Source organism: Papio anubis, chromosome 16 (assembly GCF_008728515.1).
Source record: "Papio anubis isolate 15944 chromosome 16, Panubis1.0, whole genome shotgun sequence".
Lineage (NCBI taxonomy): Eukaryota > Metazoa > Chordata > Mammalia > Primates > Cercopithecidae > Papio > Papio anubis.
This window is the reverse complement of record NC_044991.1, coordinates 59,643,328-59,662,342: the sequence shown is the minus strand read 5'-3', so window position 1 is coordinate 59,662,342 and position 19,015 is coordinate 59,643,328. Positions and strand designations below refer to the sequence as shown.

General features: G+C 54.3%; 1 protein-coding gene and 1 long non-coding RNA gene across 10 annotated transcripts in view; one reads left to right on the top strand and one right to left on the bottom strand.

Moving 5' to 3' along the window:
- NOL4L (nucleolar protein 4 like) overlaps positions 1 to 19,015 on the top strand; it is a 141,663-nt gene that overhangs the window by 44,256 nt on the left and 78,392 nt on the right. For 6 of the 9 annotated variants that reach the window (XR_652403.4, XM_009216336.3, XM_009216338.4 and 3 more), the window contains exon 2: positions 13,927 to 14,082. Coding sequence is in view for 8 of the 9 variants with exons in the window: in XM_009216336.3 (XP_009214600.2) it covers positions 13,927 to 14,082 (156 nt within the window). In the remaining variant the exon portion in view is untranslated. Of the gene's footprint in view, positions 1 to 4,909; positions 5,012 to 5,401; positions 5,423 to 5,618; positions 6,607 to 13,926; positions 14,083 to 19,015 lie in introns of those variants that run through there. The other 3 variants (XM_017944889.2, XM_017944890.3, XM_017944888.2) reach the window with 3 other exon arrangements.
- Positions 131 to 4,645, bottom strand: LOC101012291. The gene is made up of 2 exons (XR_652401.4): positions 4,558 to 4,645; positions 131 to 879 (listed from the first exon to the last, which is right to left on the bottom strand). It is a non-coding gene; the product is annotated as an uncharacterized LOC101012291 (long non-coding RNA).

Below are 19,015 nucleotides of genomic sequence, written 5' to 3'. Positions count from 1 at the left end.
CAGCCGTTCCGAAGCTCTGTGTCCCGAAGCCCAAAGATGTGGGCACCCGTCTCCTGGGCTCAGTGCCCCCACCACCCGCCTAACCAGACAGCCCCAGGGAAGGACCAGATCCATAAACATGAGGCTCTACTTGGGCTGGGAGGAGTGCTGGGCACTGTAGAGTCCTCAATATTATTGCTTTATTGTCATTTAAATGGAGCCTGCCTCAAACAGGCCACCCAGTTCTAGCCACCAGCTCTGGACAAAACCCCCATTGAAAAGCCAATTACAATCACTCCATCTAAATTGTCATGGATTTGTATAGAAAATTACATCTCCATTTAGTCCTAAAGCGACGTCCTGGGCATGGACAGAGCAGAGGCTGGCCCATTTACCCCCGCCAGCTCAGCGCGGGTGCCGCGGGCAGACAGAAAGCCCAAGCTGCTGGGTCTTGGCCGGCCCGGGAACAAAGGCCAGTTTGTGGGGGCCCAAAGAGAAGCTGGGCCTCTGAGGGCAGCTCAGATTCCAGGGCTGGGCCGATGGACCCTGCACCGCCAGCTGGTCTCCCCTGCTGGCGGCTGTGGCCAGACGAGCTCCTGACAGCCGGCTTCAGGCGGCCCATCAGCCCCGTCACCATCCAAAGTGGCTGGAGCTTGGCTCATGTCCACGCTACCAGGAAATGAAGCTCAGGGAGCACTTGACTGGGATCCTGAGATCTTGGTTTCATTCATTCATTCACTCACTGACACATTCAGTGCCTGCTAGTAGCATAAGAAAGGCAATAGCGTAGAAGTGAGCTCCAGCTTCAGAGTGCCCTGCGTTCGGTTCCAGACTCCGTCCTCAGTAGCTGTGAGGCCACTTGCTTAGTCCTTTAGTTTTGAAATAGTTGTCGAGCACCTACTGTGTGCCAGAGAACAGGACAAAACGGTCTTTACTCTTGGCTCTTAAAGTTCAGTGCCCTGAGGGATATAAACAGGGGCTGACACGGGCTAGTATCCCCATTTCACCGAAGTGTAAGTAGGCAGCTCAGAGGAGCTGGACATGCTGTATGCAAGTGGGAAGGGCATTCCAGCCAGAGGGAACAGTGTGTGTATGTGTGTGTGTGTGTGTGTGTGTGTTTGGAGGGGGTGGTGAGGCAGGTTGGAGCAGCACTGTGGCATGACACTAGGTCAGTGGGGCAACCTACAGACTGTGAGCCTCTTCTCTGAGCCTCAGTTTCCTCATCTGAGGAATGGGGGCGATGGCCCCAGCTGCTGGGGTCTTGGGCAAGGGCTCAGGGAGATAATGTGCCAGGTGTTCTGCGTGGAGCTGGGCACAGGATGTTTTTGGCTAACCAGGATAGCCTTACTTAGACGACACTCTCTATGGGCCAAACATGGACCAAGGGCTTTCCACTCATTCACTCCTAACAATGACAGTCCCACTGGGGAGGGCTAGGATCCCCATCTCACAGACGGGGAAACGGAGGCAACAGCACAGCTCAGCTAATTATTTGTTCCTGTTCCAGTCATTCTGATTATGGGTTAGCCCAGGGCCTGCACAGAGAAGACCCTCAAAAAGGATTTGTTGAATCAGTGAACGCATCTGGAAGGTCGGTGCCAGGCAGGTGTGGGGGCGCTGGGAGGAAGATTGCTGTGTACATGTGTGAAGCTGTGTGGAGTGGTGTGGGATTCTGAGCGTGGCTGTGGGCCTGCGTGTAACTGCGTGTAACAGTGTGTGAGACTGTTCAAGGACTGCAGATGGTTGCATGTGTGAGGCTATGTCCGTGTCTCTGTGACCTTAACTGTGTGTGACAGTCACACATTTTCTCCCTGAGTCCTTGCCCAAACGTCCAGTGGCCACAGGGGCTCTGTCAGACTGACTGTGTGTGTGTGTGAGTGTGTGTCATGGCCTACACACGTCTGTCCGGGCCCAGAGGGACACTTGGTACCCTTCCTGGGATGGCTGGTGGGCCCGGAGGCTACCTCAGGGCAGGACAGGCAGGTGCAGAGGTGAAGGGGTCAGAGTCCCCAACCTCCCCTGCCCAGCCCAGCAGACAGACCGGCAAATGGAAAAAAATGTTCACACCCGAGGCAAGCTGGTGGCTGCCCCACCAGGGACTGCTCTGTGCACAGAAAACAAGTTCTTCTGGTATCAGCTTGGCAGGAAGTGGCTTTTGGGTGGCAGGAAGCTGGATTCAGCTCGTATCAGCCCTGGCCGAGGGGCAGGAGAGCAGTTATCTGGGGTTAAACAGAGTTACCGAGAAGTGGAGCCCCCAACACGCCATGCCTGATAGAGTTGAGGGCACAGCCCGCCCCTGATGGCCCTTTGGAATGATGGGTGGATGGTCTTGTAAAGATGAGCCCCAGGCCCCAGACAGGGCTTGTTGTCCACCTCTCATTTACTCCCATTTAGAAGATGTGCAGACTGAGACTCTGAGAGGCAATGGCTTTTCCAAGATCACCAGTAGAGAGACAGAAGGGAAAAAGACTGCAAGAAATTTACATCTAGAGACGAAAAAGGCAGGACAGAAGAGCAAAGAGAAGAGGAGTGATGGGACAGGATGGAGCTAGGAGTCACATGAATGCAGACAGCAGTGAAGCTGCACCATGGGAAGGCCTGTGTGTGCCCGCCATGTGCAAGGTCATCACGTGGACGTCACAGCTGACCTTGAGATCCTGAACCCATTTCCCAAATGAAGGGAGTGAGACTCAGAGAGTCTCACTGGCTGAGCCAGGCCTGGATTCCAGATCTGATTCCAAAGCCCAGGTTCTTTCAGGTCATGCCCCCACGCCCAACTTCCAGGGAAGGGAAGTGGCTCTTCTAAAACGGACACCCAGTTCCACTAGCTGCTTTCCTGGGTGCTCGGTTGAGGAATTCACTCAGCTGGCTTGTGGAGAGCCAGGGTTCAAACCTAGGCAGGATGGCTGCAGAACTCACGTGCTTAACCACGTGACAGGGTGTGCCCAGCGCTTTGCTGGAGCAGGCAGAGAAAGCCATGGCCCTGCCCTTGGGCTGGGACCCAGAGGGTCCAGCCACTGGAACAAAGCCCTACAGCTGGCAAGAAACTGAGTCTCCCAACGCTCAGCCCTAGACACTCTGTGCCGCCCCCCACCCCACCCCCACTGGAGCCCCTGGGCACTGGGCTCTGGTCCTTCTGCTCTCATCCCAAAAGCAGCTCTCAAGCTGTTCCCTGGCTGAGATGCTGATTTGAAGCTCGGTTTGCATGTCGTTTGCACATTACTCAGTGTATGTCAGAAGGTACGAACATCTCCCTTTCCGGGAGAGGGCTGCCGGGCCCCCCTGCCCTCCTCCAGACAGCAAAAATGCCAGCCGGCTAGACGGGAGCGACGCCCTGGCCTCTGACGGCACCCGCCTGCCGCTGCCTCCCCCATTCCCTCCTGGAGCCAAATTTAGGCAGCTCTGCTACTGAGAGATGGGGAGAGCGGAGGCAGGAAACGGTGAGGTTGGAGGCAGCCTGGCCTTGGCCCTCCCAGGGTGGAGCAGCCCCAGGGGTGCCCCTGTCCCTAAAGCTCTGGGCGCAGCCTCCCCCCACCCCTCCTCCCACTGGAATGCTGGCGGGGTTGGGGAACACTGGGTTCTCAGCTGCAGCCCAGGGTGCTGGCTACCCCAGCCATGAGGGAGGAGGGAGGGAGGGAGCGAGGGAGGGAGGGAGGAGGTCATGGCCGGGGCAGTGGGGAAGGGATCAGATAGCCTCCTCCTGCCCCAGACACCCGCCGCCACTGGGGACACAGAGCCGGCTCTGCTTCTTGGACACTTCCTGTCCCTCCTTGGTGTGTACCCCCCAACCCTGGGACTGATTGTGGGTGGGGGGCAGGGGGCACAGCCAGGCCTGAGGGGACTGAACCCTCCCTGTCCCCCAAAGGCTCTCCCAGGCCATCTCTGACTTGGGCCAGCCTTGCACCTGAATGGTCTTGGTTCCCCTACCTGGGAAATGGAGGGAGTGGCCTAGAATGACTTCCAAGCAGCTTCCTGCACTGACAGCAGGAACTTCTGAGAGGCCTGACAGAAATGAGAGTTGTGGGCCAGGTGTGGTGGCTCACGCCTGTCATCCCAGCACTTTGGGAGGCTGAGGCAGGTGGGTCACTTGAGGCTAGGAGTTCAAGACCAGCCTGGCCAACATAGTGAAACCCTGTCTCCACTAAAAATACGAAAATTAGCCAGGCATGGTGGTGTGTGCCTGTAATCCCAGCTACTTGGGAGGCTGTGGCAGGAGAATCACTTGAACCCAGGAACCAGAGGTTTCAGTGAGCAGAGATCGCACCATTGCACTCCATCCTGGGCTACAGAGCAAGATTCTGTCCCCAAAAATAAATAAATAAATAAATAAAAAAGAGATGCAGATTGTGGCAGTGGCTTTAGGCCTAGAAACTTCTTAGATTTCTCAGGTATAGCTAGGAGAGGCAGCTACTCAAGATGCTGGGACAGAACCTGCGTGGGCTGAACTGTGGAAAGGAAGAAGAGGTGTGGGCTGGATTTCGGCCACCACGAATCCAGGGGTGGGACTAATGGAGCCCAGTAGTTGGGATCCTGGGGTCTGACTCCCTGGATTTGAACCCCGGCTCTGTCACTCTGTACCTTGTGACTGTGGGCAAATTGCTTCAGCTCTTCTGTGCCTTCGCTTCCTCACCCTGGGGCAACAGATCTCTCGTTGCTGTTGCGAAAGTGAACTGAGGCCATGAGTGCTTGGCACACAGTAGGTGCACCGCGACGCCAGCCACCGGTGTGACTGTTTTGCCTCCCAGGACGGTTAGGAGGCCCCGGAGTCACAGCAGATGTGGATGTGGACGCGGTGGGAGGCGCTGTATCTTGGTTGTTAAATGGGCACAGGGATGGGGGGTTCAAGTCTGCGTGACCCTGGGCAAACGGCCACACCCCGCTGCGCCCTGGGCGGGGAGCAGCAGAAGCGCTGACCGCGGAGGGTCTGTGAGGATTACGGGAGATCAGGCTTGGCACGGCGCCTGGCACATAGCGGGCGCTCCCTGAAGGAGAGCTGGCAAGATCTAATGGTACCGCCCTGCACAAAGGACAGGTGGGCAGCGTCTCGGGGGGCGGGGCAGGGCAGGTGCGCCGGGAGCGGGTTGGCGGGGCCGGAAGGGGGACGCGAGGCCGGCGGGCGCGCGCGCAGCAGGTGCGCGTGGGGTGGGCGGGGCCCGCGCGGGCGGGGTCTCCAGGTGAGCGGGCGCGCGCCTGGAGGCTGGAGACTGGGGGCGGCCAGCCGCCCCGGCCCGCCGCCGCCGAGCGTCCCTGTGTCTTTAACGCCCCCGTCCCTGCGTGTCCCCCCCGCCCCGTTGGTGCGTCCCCCCCCAGCCGGGCTGCAGCCGCGGAGCCGTCCCCCCTGCACTGACAGCTGGTATCTAATTACTGTGTGAGAATGGAAAGTCAGGCTGTCCCAGCTCCGGGGAGAGGGGATTAACGTCTCCTGCAGAATACACTTCCTCTGGTGGGTTGCCATGGTTACTCTCATTACCTGCCTGCCCGCGAGGAGCCCGCGCGAGCCGCTCCAGCAGGCCCTCCGAACCCGGCCCGGCGCGCGCCTTCCCGCCCCTCCCCGCCGGGGCACGCGCGCGCGCCTTCCCGCCCCCCCCCGCCCCTCCCTGCCGTGGCGCACGCGCCTGCGCCGTGAAGAGAGTGCGGCCGCCTCGCCCCCGCCCCTGCCCCCCGCCCGAGCAGCTGTCAGCGGCGCGCGCGGCCAGCCGGGCCCCAGCGCGCGCTGTCAACAGTCATTAGCGCGGCCCGCTCCCCTCCCCCTCCAGCCCCACCTCTTCCCTCGGCCCTGGGTGGGGCCCGCACCTGGGGCTCTCCGCTCGTTAGCGCTCCTGGGCCGCCTCCTCGGCCCGAGAGGGACCCGCCCGCGGGGCCTGGCTGACTCAGGGCTACCTCCTTTTGCCTAGGACACCCGCCTCGGTGACTCCCGATTCCCTGTCCTAGGCTGCGGTGCTCTGGGAGGCGGGTCTCCAGAGTAGCTGACAGAGCTCTTTACTGGGTGTCTTCTAGGGCAGGTGCTGTTTGTGCATCATTTGGGTTCCCACATACTTCCTATGAGGTGGTGAAAGCGTTATGCCTATGGTGTCACCTCACACAGGAGGAAACTGAGGCCCAGGCAGGACAGCCCCTTGCCTGGGGTGGGGGCTGGGTTGTCCTTAGGCCTGTGACTTCACCTCTCGAGCACCCCCTGTGGCCCCCCTCCCTGTCCCCGCCAGGCCAGAGTCCTGCAGCCAGGCTCAGACCCTGTCCTGTCCGGCCGGCCGGGGATGCTGGACAGTGCCCCTCTCTCTAGCCCTCACAAGTCATTATCATTCGGATCTGCCTTTCCCCAGCCCCTCTCCTTCTAACTGGGGGCACTGTGGCCCACTGTGCCCCTTTCTCTCCCCATTCCTTCCTCCACACCCATTCCAGACATCCCAGAGTTAACAAAACCCAAAAGAAAAAGAAAAAAGACTCAGAGCTGCTTGGAGGAGATGGCATCCTCAAATGTAGCGCTGTCGTTTGAGGGGCTGGTCCCAGGCACCTTTCTCTGTGGCCTGGGGTGTGCGTTTTGGTCCCCGGCGTGATTTGAAAGAAGATGGAGGTTCAGCGAAGCAGAAAGGAGGTCTTGGAATATGTGAGGCCTGTTCCAGATGGCAGGTGCGACTCGGTGGTGGTGGTGGCAGCGGCGGCTACGCGCTAACAGTTGGAGATTGTGCACAAGGGTGGAGAAGAGGCAGGTGCTATATTGGGTCCTCAGCGCCTTGTTTATGTATTTATTTATTTATGGGGAGAGTGTGGTCACATCCCTCTGCCCCATCCAGGTCTACGAAGTTCAATGGAACTTTGGGTCCTAAAATTCTGGGGTAAATTCCTATTTTGGAGGATTTTTTTCCAGTTTCCAGTCCCCAGTAGGTAGTATTCAGAACCGAGAGAAATTAAAATACTGCCTTTGTCCCAGTGAAGCAATACCCTCTCTTCAATCACCTGATTGCCCTTTACAAATTATGACAGCTTCTCTTGGGGATGCTCAAGAGAGGGATTCTGGGTGTTTGGGTGATGGTCTTCATTCTGGTTTTCTTCTCTTTTTGTTCTCTTAGTTTAGTGTGGTTTTTAATTTCCTCTCCACCTCCTTCCTTTCCCTCTGGGGCCCCTTTGCAGGAGACTGACTCCTCCCCCTTGGTTCTTTTTTCAGCCCCACCAGGAGCTGAAATGAGACTTTGCAGGAATCCCCCTAGAAGCTTCCAAAACTCTGGTTCTGGCTGACTTTTTTTTTTTTTTTTTTTTTTTTTGAGATGGGGTCTCACTGTGTCACCCAGGCTGGAGTTTAGTGGTATGGTCGTGACTCACTGCAGCCTATACCTCCCCAGGCTCAAGTGATCCTCCCACCTCAGTTTCCTGAGTACCTGGGACGACAGTCGAATGCCACCACACCCGACTAGGTTTTTTGTAGTTTTTTGTAGAGTCCTCCTGGCGGCGGAGGGTGGGGGGAGGGGGTCGCCATATTGCCCAGGCTGGTCTTGAACTCTTGAGCTCAAGGGATCCTCCCACCTCTGTCTCCCAAAGTGCTGGGATTACAGGCGTGAGCCATTGCACCCAGCCCTGACTGAATTGATTGAAGCTGGGTTTGGGGGCAGGAGGAATGGCATGGTTGCAAAAGTTGGGAAGAGCATGCTAGTAATTAATAGGCAGGGTAACTTTTGTCTCTGATCTCGGCCACTTTGATGGCCTGGATGGGATGGAGCAGCATCCTCACATTTGCCTGTGCAGTCAGCCTCCTGAAGTCCTGGGCTCCCACACAAGTGGTAGCCAAAGATTTGCTTCCTTTGGGGTGGGCTCTACTGGCTGACTTTCTCCTCCAATAACAGTCTCGTTGATTTTTATGCCTTGTCAAGAGCGGGATCTGAAATGCACCAAAAGGCATATCCTAAGGCCTTTCTCTGTGGTTTCTTCTTCTACCGTAGCAGAAACCCAGCTGAGAAATATCTCCGCTATTTAGCCGCATCCTCTCAACCATGGCCTCGACGTTGCTGGAAGGCACACTCTACTAATATAGTGATGGTGGCACACTAAATGGCACCCTGGTGGCCTAAAACTGTGATCCCACCTTGATAAGTATGTAACTTATCCATACCAGCAAGTGACTTCGAAGTTCTAATGGAGATGACAGAACGGCAATCCATTAGCAACTGGACTTCACTTCACCATCAAGGGCAGGGATCCATTTAATTGGCTCATATGGGGAGACAGGCAAGATTCAGTCTGATTCACGAGCTCCCTGAGGTCGCCCCGGCAGGAGCCTGTCTAATGCCGCGGTAAGACATGCCGGTCCCCCCTTAGGTCTGCAGCCTGGGACTTAGCAATCTTCTCGTGCTGAGCATTCAGATCCATCTGAGGAAACCGAGGAAGCCAGAAAGGACCTGCCAAGGGATGCCCTGCTTAAGTATTAATTAACTTTGCCAGGGAGGACTTAAAAATCTGATGTCAGGATGCGGGGCGTTCCTGCTCTTTCTATCCATAATCCACATTAAGTCTCTGGGCAGATGTCTTGAGTTTATACTAATGTTGCCCAATAAGATTCTTTTGTTCTCACCATTAGGAAAATTGGCCTTCATTGGAAATGAAAATATTAATATATTAGGCCAGGAAGCACAGAGCATGTCTATATTTAATGAGCCAATGCCTGTTTTCCTACAGTTACCTCCCTGTTTCAATCATGGAGACATTCTAATCAGCAATTCTCAAAATCTGTCTTGCATCAGAATCATCTGGGGTGCCTGTTAAAACCCCCAGAGCATCAGATTTGGTAGGTTTAAGGTGGAACCTGAAAATGTGCATTTCTAACAAGTTCTCTGGTGATGCCAATGCTGCTGGTCTAAGGACCACTGCTGTAATATTTTGAAATATCAGCAGTATTTAAGTAGACATTTGGTGATTTTGTCAACGACTTGCCATCTAGCTTTTTGTTTAGAACCCAAATAGGCTGGTTTTAAGGGAGTTGGTGATATCCAAGAATGTAGCTCCGTAAATGTGTAGTTTTTTTTTGTTTGTTTTTATTTTTGTTTTAGAGATGGGTCTTGCTGTGTTGCCCAGGCTAGACTCAAACCCCTGGGCTCAAGTGATCTTCCCACCTTAGCATCCTGAGTAGCTGAGACTACAGGCATGTGTCACCATGCCCAGCTTCTCCATACATTTTTAAAACTATTGCCATGTCTGATTCTGTTGGCCTGGCTCTGGCAGGCTGTTTGGGGGTTGGATGGTTCGAAAGGATGGCGTGTGTTACCATGGCAATGTTCTTCTCCATGCAGGAAGGCCCCAGAGGTTGATCCTGCACCAGTGACTGTGTTTTCGTGGTTTTTCCCATGGGGTGCTGCAGGGTTCCATTCCATTACTCCTGCTGAGTGTTTCCAGGAAGCTGGGATAGTCAGGAGACTCCAGGTCCCTTCTTGATCCAGCCTATAGATGAAGTGAACTTCCTTTGTCAATCCACTGCCCAGTTGGCTTAGGGCAATGGATTAGATGAAGCTAATTTGGGTACCAGGCAGAAGGCGGACGGCAGGGACTTCCCAAGGCTACAGGGAAGGTGCTTTCTGCTCCCTTTATTAGCAGCTCTTCCCTTGCAGCACTATCTGGATCCTTAGCCAGGGCAGGCCTGCCTCTCCTGCAGCCTTTAGCATGAAGGTTATTACCTCCATGGATGCGAGGGATAGCAGAGATGTCTGTGGCACGTGACTACTGTCGGATCCCTTTGTTGCTGTCTTCTCAGGGTTCTCCTTGAAGGCCACGCAGACATCCTGGCGTTCTTCCCCTAGGGTGTAGCACACATGGAATCCAGGTGGCTCCAGCTCACCAGAGGACAGTTCAAGGTGTGGCTCTGCAGCCCTTGTGTGGTTTGAGTTCTGGTCGCTCCAGGCCCTCTCCTTTCCTATGTAAATCTTTGCTGTAGAGATAGTTGGATTACAGGACCCAAATTTGAATATCAAGAGAGAAAGTGATCAATTTTTAAAGAAGGAACTACTGAAAACTGCTTCCCTGAAGAATTTTGCTGGGATTAATTTTATAGTCACATCTGACCAGGTGCAAAGCTGTTGTTTACGAGTTGGCCTAAGAATGCAGGTGGGAAGCTGGGATAGAGACAGGGGCCATATGGGACAGTATGTTTTGCTTTTTTATCTGGGTTGGTCAATTACACTTTGACTTTTGGAAAGCTTATTCCAAGTTTGTGGGAGCCTTAGCATATTTTTAGGAATTAAATAAGACTGTGCATCTCTTCTGATGGTGGGTGTTACTGAGGGGGACCCATTTTGTCATGGGTCCCCTCTGGATGCGTTAGAGGGACCGGAGATAAGAAGAGATTCCTAAACACAAAATGTCCAGACTTGGGAGGTCCAAGGAAAGAGATGAACATTAACCAAGTCTGTATGTGCTGGATGCCTGACATACATGCTTGATCCTTGAATATCCAACTAGTACTTTTTAGGCCCATTTTACAGGTGCAGAAACTGACTTTCAAGAGGTATAGAAATAGGCCAGTCACAGTGGCTCACACCTGTAATCCCAGCACTTTGGGAGGCTGAGGTGGACGGATCACCTGAGGTCAGGAGTTGCAGACCAGCCTGGCCAACATGGCGAAACCCCGTCTCTACTAAAAATACAAAAATTAGCCAGGCATGGTGGTGGGCACCTTTAATCCCAGCTACTTGGGAGGCCGAGGCAGGGGAATCGCTTGAACCGAGGAGGCAGAGGTTGCAGTGAGCAGAGATTGCACCACTGCACTCCAGCCTATTTGACAGAGCGAGACTCTGTTTCAAAAAAAAAAAAAAAAGAGGTATAGAAATAAAGTGACCCACCCAAGGCCCCCAAGCTGGTTAGGGGGAAATTTCTATCTCATCTACATAAAATATTGTCTCCTCATCAGATTGCCTTCTTTCTCCATTCCTTCCCACAAAATTTTATCTCCTTCCTTTTCCAGAAATATCTGTGTTCTGGTCTGAAACAATTTTGAACAGGGAGGCCTACTGGCCTTTAAGCAGCTAAGCCTCCAGAGCTATGCCTCTGGATTCAGGTGATCCTGATCCAAATGTGGCGGACTTCACTGTATACTTAAAAATGGTAAAGATGGTGCATTCTGTATATGTATTTTACCTGAATTTAAAAATTCAGTGGAACTATCCCATGATATTCTTTTTAAAAACTGTTTTTTAAATTAAAGTTTATCACATATACAGAAATACACAGATTTTAAATGTTAAGGTTTTTGGTTTTTTTGAGATGGAGTTTCACTCTTATTGCCCAGGCTAGAGTACAATGGCGCAATCTCAGCTCACCGCAACGTCTGCCTCCTGGGTTCAGGCGATTCTCCTGCCTCAGCCTCCTGAGTAGCTGGGATTACAGGAATGTGCCACCACACCCGGTTAATTTTGTATTTTTAGTGGAGATGGGGTTTCTCCATGTTGGTCAGGCTAGTCTCAAACTCCCGACCTCAGGTGATCCAGCTGCCTGGACCTCCCAAAGTGTTGGGATTACAGGTGTGAGCCACTGTGCTCGGCCAAATGTTAAGATTTAATGACTTAATAAGTTGAACACACTTCTATAACTACTGCCCAGATCAATAAATAGAAACCCAGCTATATTCATTCTTAAGGTTCATTTTATTTATTTTCACCAATGTGAACCTCTGGTTAGAAGTGTCTTGTAACTGTACATCCCAAATCCAGATCTTTGCTGAGTAAAATTTTTTTAAAAGTCTAACTGACCTATCATAATATTTGTCCCATCTCAACCTGTCATGGCAGTATTTGAAGGGCCCCGTAATGCTGGGCATTTATGGGTCAATAGTGAGCAAGTTAGTCATTGTTCAGCCCGTACAGATGGCCTGAGATGTCAGAGGGGGTGGGATATCCCCCAAAAGAGGTAAAATTGATTCCCGAGAGAGGTTAAGAAAAGTCATGGAACTTCACAGCTCATCTCATAAGTGAAGCTTGGGGAGGTTGAAGGGTTTGCCCACAATCTCACAGCAAGGAAGCTGGACCAGCAAGTGGCTTCTCCTGTACACGCAAAGAGAGATATGCACTATCTGAGACGTCCCATTGAAATGGGTTCTGACCAGGAAGGAAGCCATTGGCAAGAGGGCCTGGTTGGGGCCAGTGAGGTCACCTCCCAGCGTCACCACTTAGGGACACTGACCACTAGCTGTGGGGCTCGGGACCCTACATCCCAGATGCCCTTTGCCCCCCATCTGCTTTCTGCTCTTGGATGGGCTGCTGGTGAAGAGACACTGCTGTTCGCCCATCGTGGTGTGTCGGGAAAGCTACTGGGTGAAACCAAGACCTATCTTTGCCAGAACCTGTTGTGAGCGAGCGTCCCCTGCCAATGTGGCCTGTATTCTCCTTGGACTACAAAGTCCGAGGTCTGAAGCCATCTCTGCCACCCACCAGCCACCGCACCTCAGGCAGGTCCTGACCCTAACAACCTCCCAGTGTTGCCCCGGTGTTCAGCTCTCTCATACCTGGGGGAAACATGGCGAACTGCAAAGCACTTCTTAATAACAATATTTATCTAGCAATCCCTGTACGCCAGGCTCAGTGCTAAGTGCTGCATGCACATCTCAGTTCTTCCCCGCAGTAGCTCATGGGAAAGGGGCTTCTGTTATCCCCATTTTACAGATAAAGGGACTGAGGCTCGAAGCACAGTAAGTGCTTGGGGTCACAGGGCCACTTCCATGATGGGGCCGTATTCAAACCAGGGCAGAGTGTGTCCAAGTGATTCTGCCCAGCTGCCACTTAGAACCACTCAGTCATCCAGTCATTATTTACTGACTACCTACTATGTGTCAGGAACTGATTTAAGTGCTGGAGAGACAGCTGAGAAGGAGCAGGCGAAGCCCACATCCTCTTGTTGCTCACATCCTTGAGTTGGGGTCCTCTGGGGAAGAATTCTCTTGGAGATGTGTCTTTGGGCACTTTTGGAGAAAAGCCTGCTTCCTTTCTCCCCAGATTCCCTCCATGCGGCTTGTTCTTGATCTTCAAAGCCCCCTGACATCCCCAAAGACTCCCCTTAAGGAGCTGGCGGCTGACAGTCTAGTGTCCCTGGGTTTGCGTACCTCGCTTGCGGAGACTGCCTGCGCGGAGCAGTTCTCCAGCAGTCTGTTCCCTTCCGGGCCCTGGCCTCGCCCCCAGCCTCCTGCCCTGTGGTTTCCCTGCAGCCCCTTTCCTGCTGGAGGGGAGGACAGACGTCAGCCCCGCAGCTGTTTGCTATTGAAGGACCCGTCTTGCTCCTGGTGCACCTTGTCGGGCCAGCTGACACCACTCATGCCAGCCTGATAAGAGGCTCGGGGCCCGTGGCCACCCCGTTCACACGGCCCTGCCACCTCCTTGTGGCCTCGTGCCTGTTATTCTGTACATCTCCACACACAAAGAGCCCGGGTGCAGTTGCTGGCGCTCAGCTGCTGGAGTGGGGAGGGCAGGCAGCCGCGAAAAGCTTTTCAGAAAGGCCAGGGCGGAGGCAGGAGTCACCCAGGTGATCGGAGCGGTTCCCCCGGGACCCCAGCCCAGGCCCGCAGTGAAAGGTTACTGCTAATTGGCGAGCTCCTGATGGGGCCGCATCTATTTAGCACTCCCCCCTCCCCAGAGACTTCCAGGATGGTCTTGGCACAGCGTGTGATTCAAGAGCTCCCCGCCCGAGTCTGGCACAATCTGTCTGAAATTGTGAACATGGAGCCTCTTGGTTTTTTAATTTGTGTTTTCGTTGTCGCCATTCTCTGCCCATTGTCACTGGTAGATTTCATAGCTGCAGCCACCCTGACTCTGGCGTCCCCCCTCCAGGGAGCCCTCTCGGCAGGCTCCCTCCCCTCCCCACCCCAAGACCCACTGTCAGAGGCATTGCCCGTCCTGAGTCCTGACCCGTTGCCCCGGCCTCAGGGCCCAGTTCTCACCCCGCCATCATCCCTGACACTAACACAGCTTGTCCACCCTGTCGCAGGGGGCAGATGGCCTGTCGGAGCCGGAGGGCATCTCTCTGAAGCGGGTCGCTGTGGTGGAAGATTTCTTTGACATCATCTACTCGATGCATGTGGAGAGCTCAGCAGAGCCAGGCAAAGCCCCCAAGCACGCTGGGCAGAAGAAAACCTACCGAGCGGTGAGATTTCTGTCTCTTTGCCTCCACTGGCAGCCTCAGGCCTTGGCAGGAGGCCATGGGCTCCGCACATGTTGGGCTGGGGGGGGCGGGGCAGGGAGCTGAGGCGTGATGAAACAGCCTTTCGGGATCTAGGGGGGCACAGGGCAAGGGCACGGCAGCCAGAGATGGCTCACAGGGCGAAGGGAGGGGATCTGTGGTCTGAGCACAAAGGAAAAGCAGGTTGAAGGGGGTGAGAGGGAGGGAAGGAGAGGGATGAGGGCAGGAGGTGCCCTCCTCTTCCCCGTTTCTGCTTCACTTGCTCCTACCTGACACCGCCCCCCCAGCCCCCTGCAGCCTGTTCTGGGGCTGGGGTGCTGGGGGCAGATAATGAACAGAGGAACAAATGCCTCCATGGCATGGCATTTACCGCATGCCAGGCCTGTCCTGAGCTCTTCCTATGTGTGAGCTCATCCTGTGAAGTCAGGACTGGGAGTTTCCCAGGGGAAGTCGAAGGACCTGCTCCCCACCCTCCAGGAGATCACAATTGGATTTGGGGTGGGGAGGCTGAGAGCAGAAACAAGATACATGAGAAGCAGAAGTGTCTCCAAGGCTCGCTTTGAGAGAGAAAGAACCCAGGCTCAGGGGCATTTAGCAAAGGCGCTGCCAGATGCAGATGAGCCTGGGGAGCTGTGTAGAGAAGGTGGCACCTGTGCTGGCATTCTATGCTTTGGGGAGGCATAAGGGCAGAGAAGGCAACCTAGGGGCAGGGAGCGTCACAAATGCGGGAGAGGTGGAAATAGATGGGACTGGTCAAACCAGAGGCCCCTCCTCACCCTGCAGAGGGGCCTGCCTGTGTTCTGATCCATCCCCTGCTGACCCACATGTGAGCCTATCCACGGCTCATGCACAGCTCTGAACCATTTGTCCAGTGCCCAGGGAGGCCAGTAAAGCCAAGCCCTTCGTGCCCATTCAAGCCTTGTGGCAGTCCTGTGACCGAGGCACTGAGGACACATTTCACAGTTAAGGAAACTGAGACCTGGAGATTTGGGTCACCTGTCCAAGGTCAGATGGCAGCTGAGTTGCAATCAGCTGGTGTCCTCCATGCTGACTTTCTCTGGAGCTTCTAGAAATGTGCCCTTCTGTGTCTGGGCTTCCCCACCCAAGGCAGATGTGAAACTCCCCACCCCAAGTTCTTTGTATAAATAGCTTTGGACTACATGGAGGTGGCTGTATAAGTCTATAATTTCCCCTTATGGTCTTTTTTGTTTGTTTGTTTTTGTTTTTGTTTTTAATGCAACCATCCTGTTAGTCCTTGTCCTCAGAAAATGGCTTTTGCCCTAAATAGATTTTAAGGATTGACCCATGTGCCAAGGGCCTCAGAGAGGTGAGGTATCTGCCCAGGGAAGCAGGAGGTGGTGATGGTCTCCCCTCCCCTCCTGCTTCTCAGTCTGTGTGCTCTGGGAAGTGGCTTGTGGGAAGGGAGTTCTGAGGGTATTTCCACCAGAGGGCCATAGAAGAAGGAAGAGGCACCCAGGCTGGGGCCGACATGGGCCCCTTGGCACTGAGAAGACCACATTTTCTCAGCATTAAGTTTACCATTGTGGGTGGGGCACGGTAGTTCACACCTATAATCCCAGCACTTTGGGAGGTTGAGATGGGAGGATTGCTTGAGGCTGGAAGTTCAAGACCAACCTGGGCAACATAGCAAGACCCCTTCTCTTAAAACAAACAAACAAACAAAAAAATTGGGGCTAGGCGCGGTGGCTCATGCCTGTAATCCCAGCACTTTGGGAGGCTGAGATAGGCAGATAACTTGAAGCCAGGAGTGTGAGACCAGCCTGGCCAACATAGCAAAACCCTACCTCTACTAAAAATACAAAAATTAGCTGGGCGTGGTGGCGCATGCCTATAATCGCAGCTACTCAGGAGGCTGAGGCATGAGAATCATTTGAACCCAGCAAACAGAGGTTGCAGTGAGCTGAGATTATGCCACTGCACTCCAGCCAGGGTGACAGAGTGAGACTCTGTTTCCAAAAATAACAATAAAAAATACATTAGAAAATCCAGGCCCAGTGGTATATGCCTATAGTCCTAGCTACTTGGGAAGCTGAGGCAGGAGGATTGCTTGAGGCTGCAGTGAGCTGTGATTGCACCACTGCACTCCAGCCTGGGTGACAGAGCAAGACTCTGTCTCAAAAAAAAAAAAAAAAAAAGTTAAATTAAAAAAAATTCACCGTTGTGCCGAGCAGTCAGCATGTGCTCTACGCCAGCACTTCCTATACATGTATGAAGGTTGCATGCATGAAGCAGGTGCTGTTGTTACCTCCATTTTAAGATGAGAAAACTGAGGCTCAGAGAAACACATAATCTACCTGAGGTCGGTCAGCTGACATTCAGCGCTGGGCCACCCACCCCAGAGCCTGTGCCCTGACCACCACACATCCTGCCTCTCTGCACCCCTCCTGTGGTCAGCTAGTAAGCCACACGACTTGCTGTTGTCCAGGCGGATGGGCTGGAGCCAGCTGGATCATGTGATTTCCCTGGCCCCTTCAGTGCCCAGCATCAAGCCTCACCTACAGGCACTCTTTGGGCGGTTTAGGAAGGAAGGGGTCTGCGGCCTCCATGCTGTGGGGAGAGCAGGGCTGGGTTGGTTCTGCCAGCACTTGCATCCCTGGGCCAAGCGGACATCCAGCCCTTTGCTCTGCACTTCCTGGCTTCTCGTCCATATGCCTGCCGCGTGCCCCACTTCCCGCTGCCCAGCCTGGAGCTGGCACATGACTGGCACTGAGCCAGCTGGGCTGCGCACAGAGCTGGAATTTCAGCAGCAGGGCCAAGGCTGAGCTGAGCAGGCCAGGGCCCTCCTGCAGTGGGTGTGAGGCCGAGGGGGCTGGCATACCTCCCTCCTCCCCTGCATGCCTTCTCTCCTTTTCCCCTTCTCCTCCCCATCTGTCACCCTTCTCATGCCACCCTTTTCCTTTTTTGGGGGCAGGAGGTGGTGCCTGGATGCCTTTGTGCCCCTCTTCATCTGCTCCCATTTTCCTCGACCCAAACCTAGCTCTTCAGCCCCACTTTGCAAACTCAAGGCCCCCACCCATCCGTGCCTGTGGAAAGAGCCCCCAAGGAAACCCCTGCTGATGGCTGTAGAGGGGCACAGCCTGGCCAAGGACTTTTTGGATCTATCTCTGTGTTTTGCCAAAGCTGAATCCTCGGACTGCCTGACAGTCTCTAGGGCACAGGGCCCCTCTGGATTTTTCCAGGCCTGGGATACTATAGAAGTCAGGACTGGCAGGGTGGCGGCAGACTTGTTCAGTGCACTAAAGGAGGCACGTTATTTGGTGGGGAAAAGAGCTTTTTTGCATCTACTGCTGTCCAGCCATGGATCAGATAGGGCGGCCAATGAGCTTTCTGAAACTGGCGGTATTCGAGCTGGAATTAGATGGCCATATGCAATGGATAATACAGGGATTCCCATTTTGAGCAGGAAGTCCCTGTCTCACTTAGCTTCTCGTGTGACCTGAGGTCCAGAGGATCTCAGAGATCTCGCCAGCACCAGGGTTTGAGGAAGGTTCCAGCTGGTCCTACAGAGTTTCCTGAACTCACACAGAGGGCCAGTCCTTTTTCCAAGGGGTCTTCCTGCTTTTCTGATTTCTGCACCCATCTGGGTCAGAACAAGCCCTTTTGCTTCCTTTCTCCCTCCCAGGGTGCTGGTAGGTCAGATCGGGTTCCACAGTCCGGATCTAACTGCCCAGGCCACTTTGGAGTTGGGGCCAGATGTGGTCAGCAGCTGCTCCAGGCCCACTACGTGCTAATCCACCCGCAGGGCAGAAGGAGGATCTTGTAAAGTGGTGCAAATCCCCCCAATTGGTCTCATCTGTCTTTGTCGGCCTCTGAGTTGGGGAGTGAAATGGGGCCTTGCAAGTCAGCGACTCTGCAAATAGCTCCTGCTCTCTCTGCCAGTGAAGTCCCTGTTTTTTACCACCAGGAAAAATGTAAAAGGCAAATTCACATACGGGACTCAATGTCTAGGCAGGAGACCTGGGGAGCAAGGCAGCAGGCAGCCCAGGGCAGCGGAGGGCAGCTGGGCAGGGACAAGGGTCCTGGAACTTCCCCTCCTTAGACACAGCAGCTCTGTCTTTATCTGTTTCATGTTTTGGGCTTCAGTGTATGAGTCTATTTCTAGAACAGGGTCTGCAGCTCTAAAACCATCTGAAAACCACCATCCTATTAAGTAGAGCATCTGCTAGGATTGTCCTCCTGGTTTCGACTCATTCTGTGGTCCTGTGGCCTTGGGCATCCATGCATTCGATCAGAAATGGAGGTCCCATTTCTGGTCCCAGGCAAGCCGGGAAGATGAATAAGATGCCTGCTGAAGGTTGCAGGGGGAGGGTTTGTTATCCTCTATGTGGGTCCCTACTGCGGTGCAGAGCTGGGCTGGACTCTGCTTTCTGGACTCCCCAGGGAGCTCTAAGCCAGGCTTGCAGACAATCCCACCTTGCCTTGCAGGGCAGGGCTTCCCTCCCTGGCCCTCAGGCAGTTCCAAGGACTTCTCACCTGTCAGCCTTCTATCCTCCCCTTCCACCCGTCTGTGGGACCCAGGGCCAGAAGGTGTGTGCTCAGCAGTCCTCATCCCTGTGGCACGCCAGCCAGCCTTTGCACACTGCTGGGGTCCCTGCCAAGGCCAGGATAAATGTGGCCACCATTCTACCCCTGGAGAGGGAGCCATTCCTATGCCCTCAGCAGGCCAGACAGCAAGAAGGGCCCTGCCCATCCTGTGTGCAGCCCTCAGCAGAGCAGCCAGGCCGGGAGGACCCCCTGAGCCCTTTAAAAAATATTTCTCTGCCCATTGGCAGGTGAGCAGGCAAGCTCCGGGTAACTCAGTAGGGCTGCCCTCATGGTAGGGACCTGACCCTCTTCTTCCAGCTGACTGTGCAACCCTTCTCCCGGGCCCTCTACT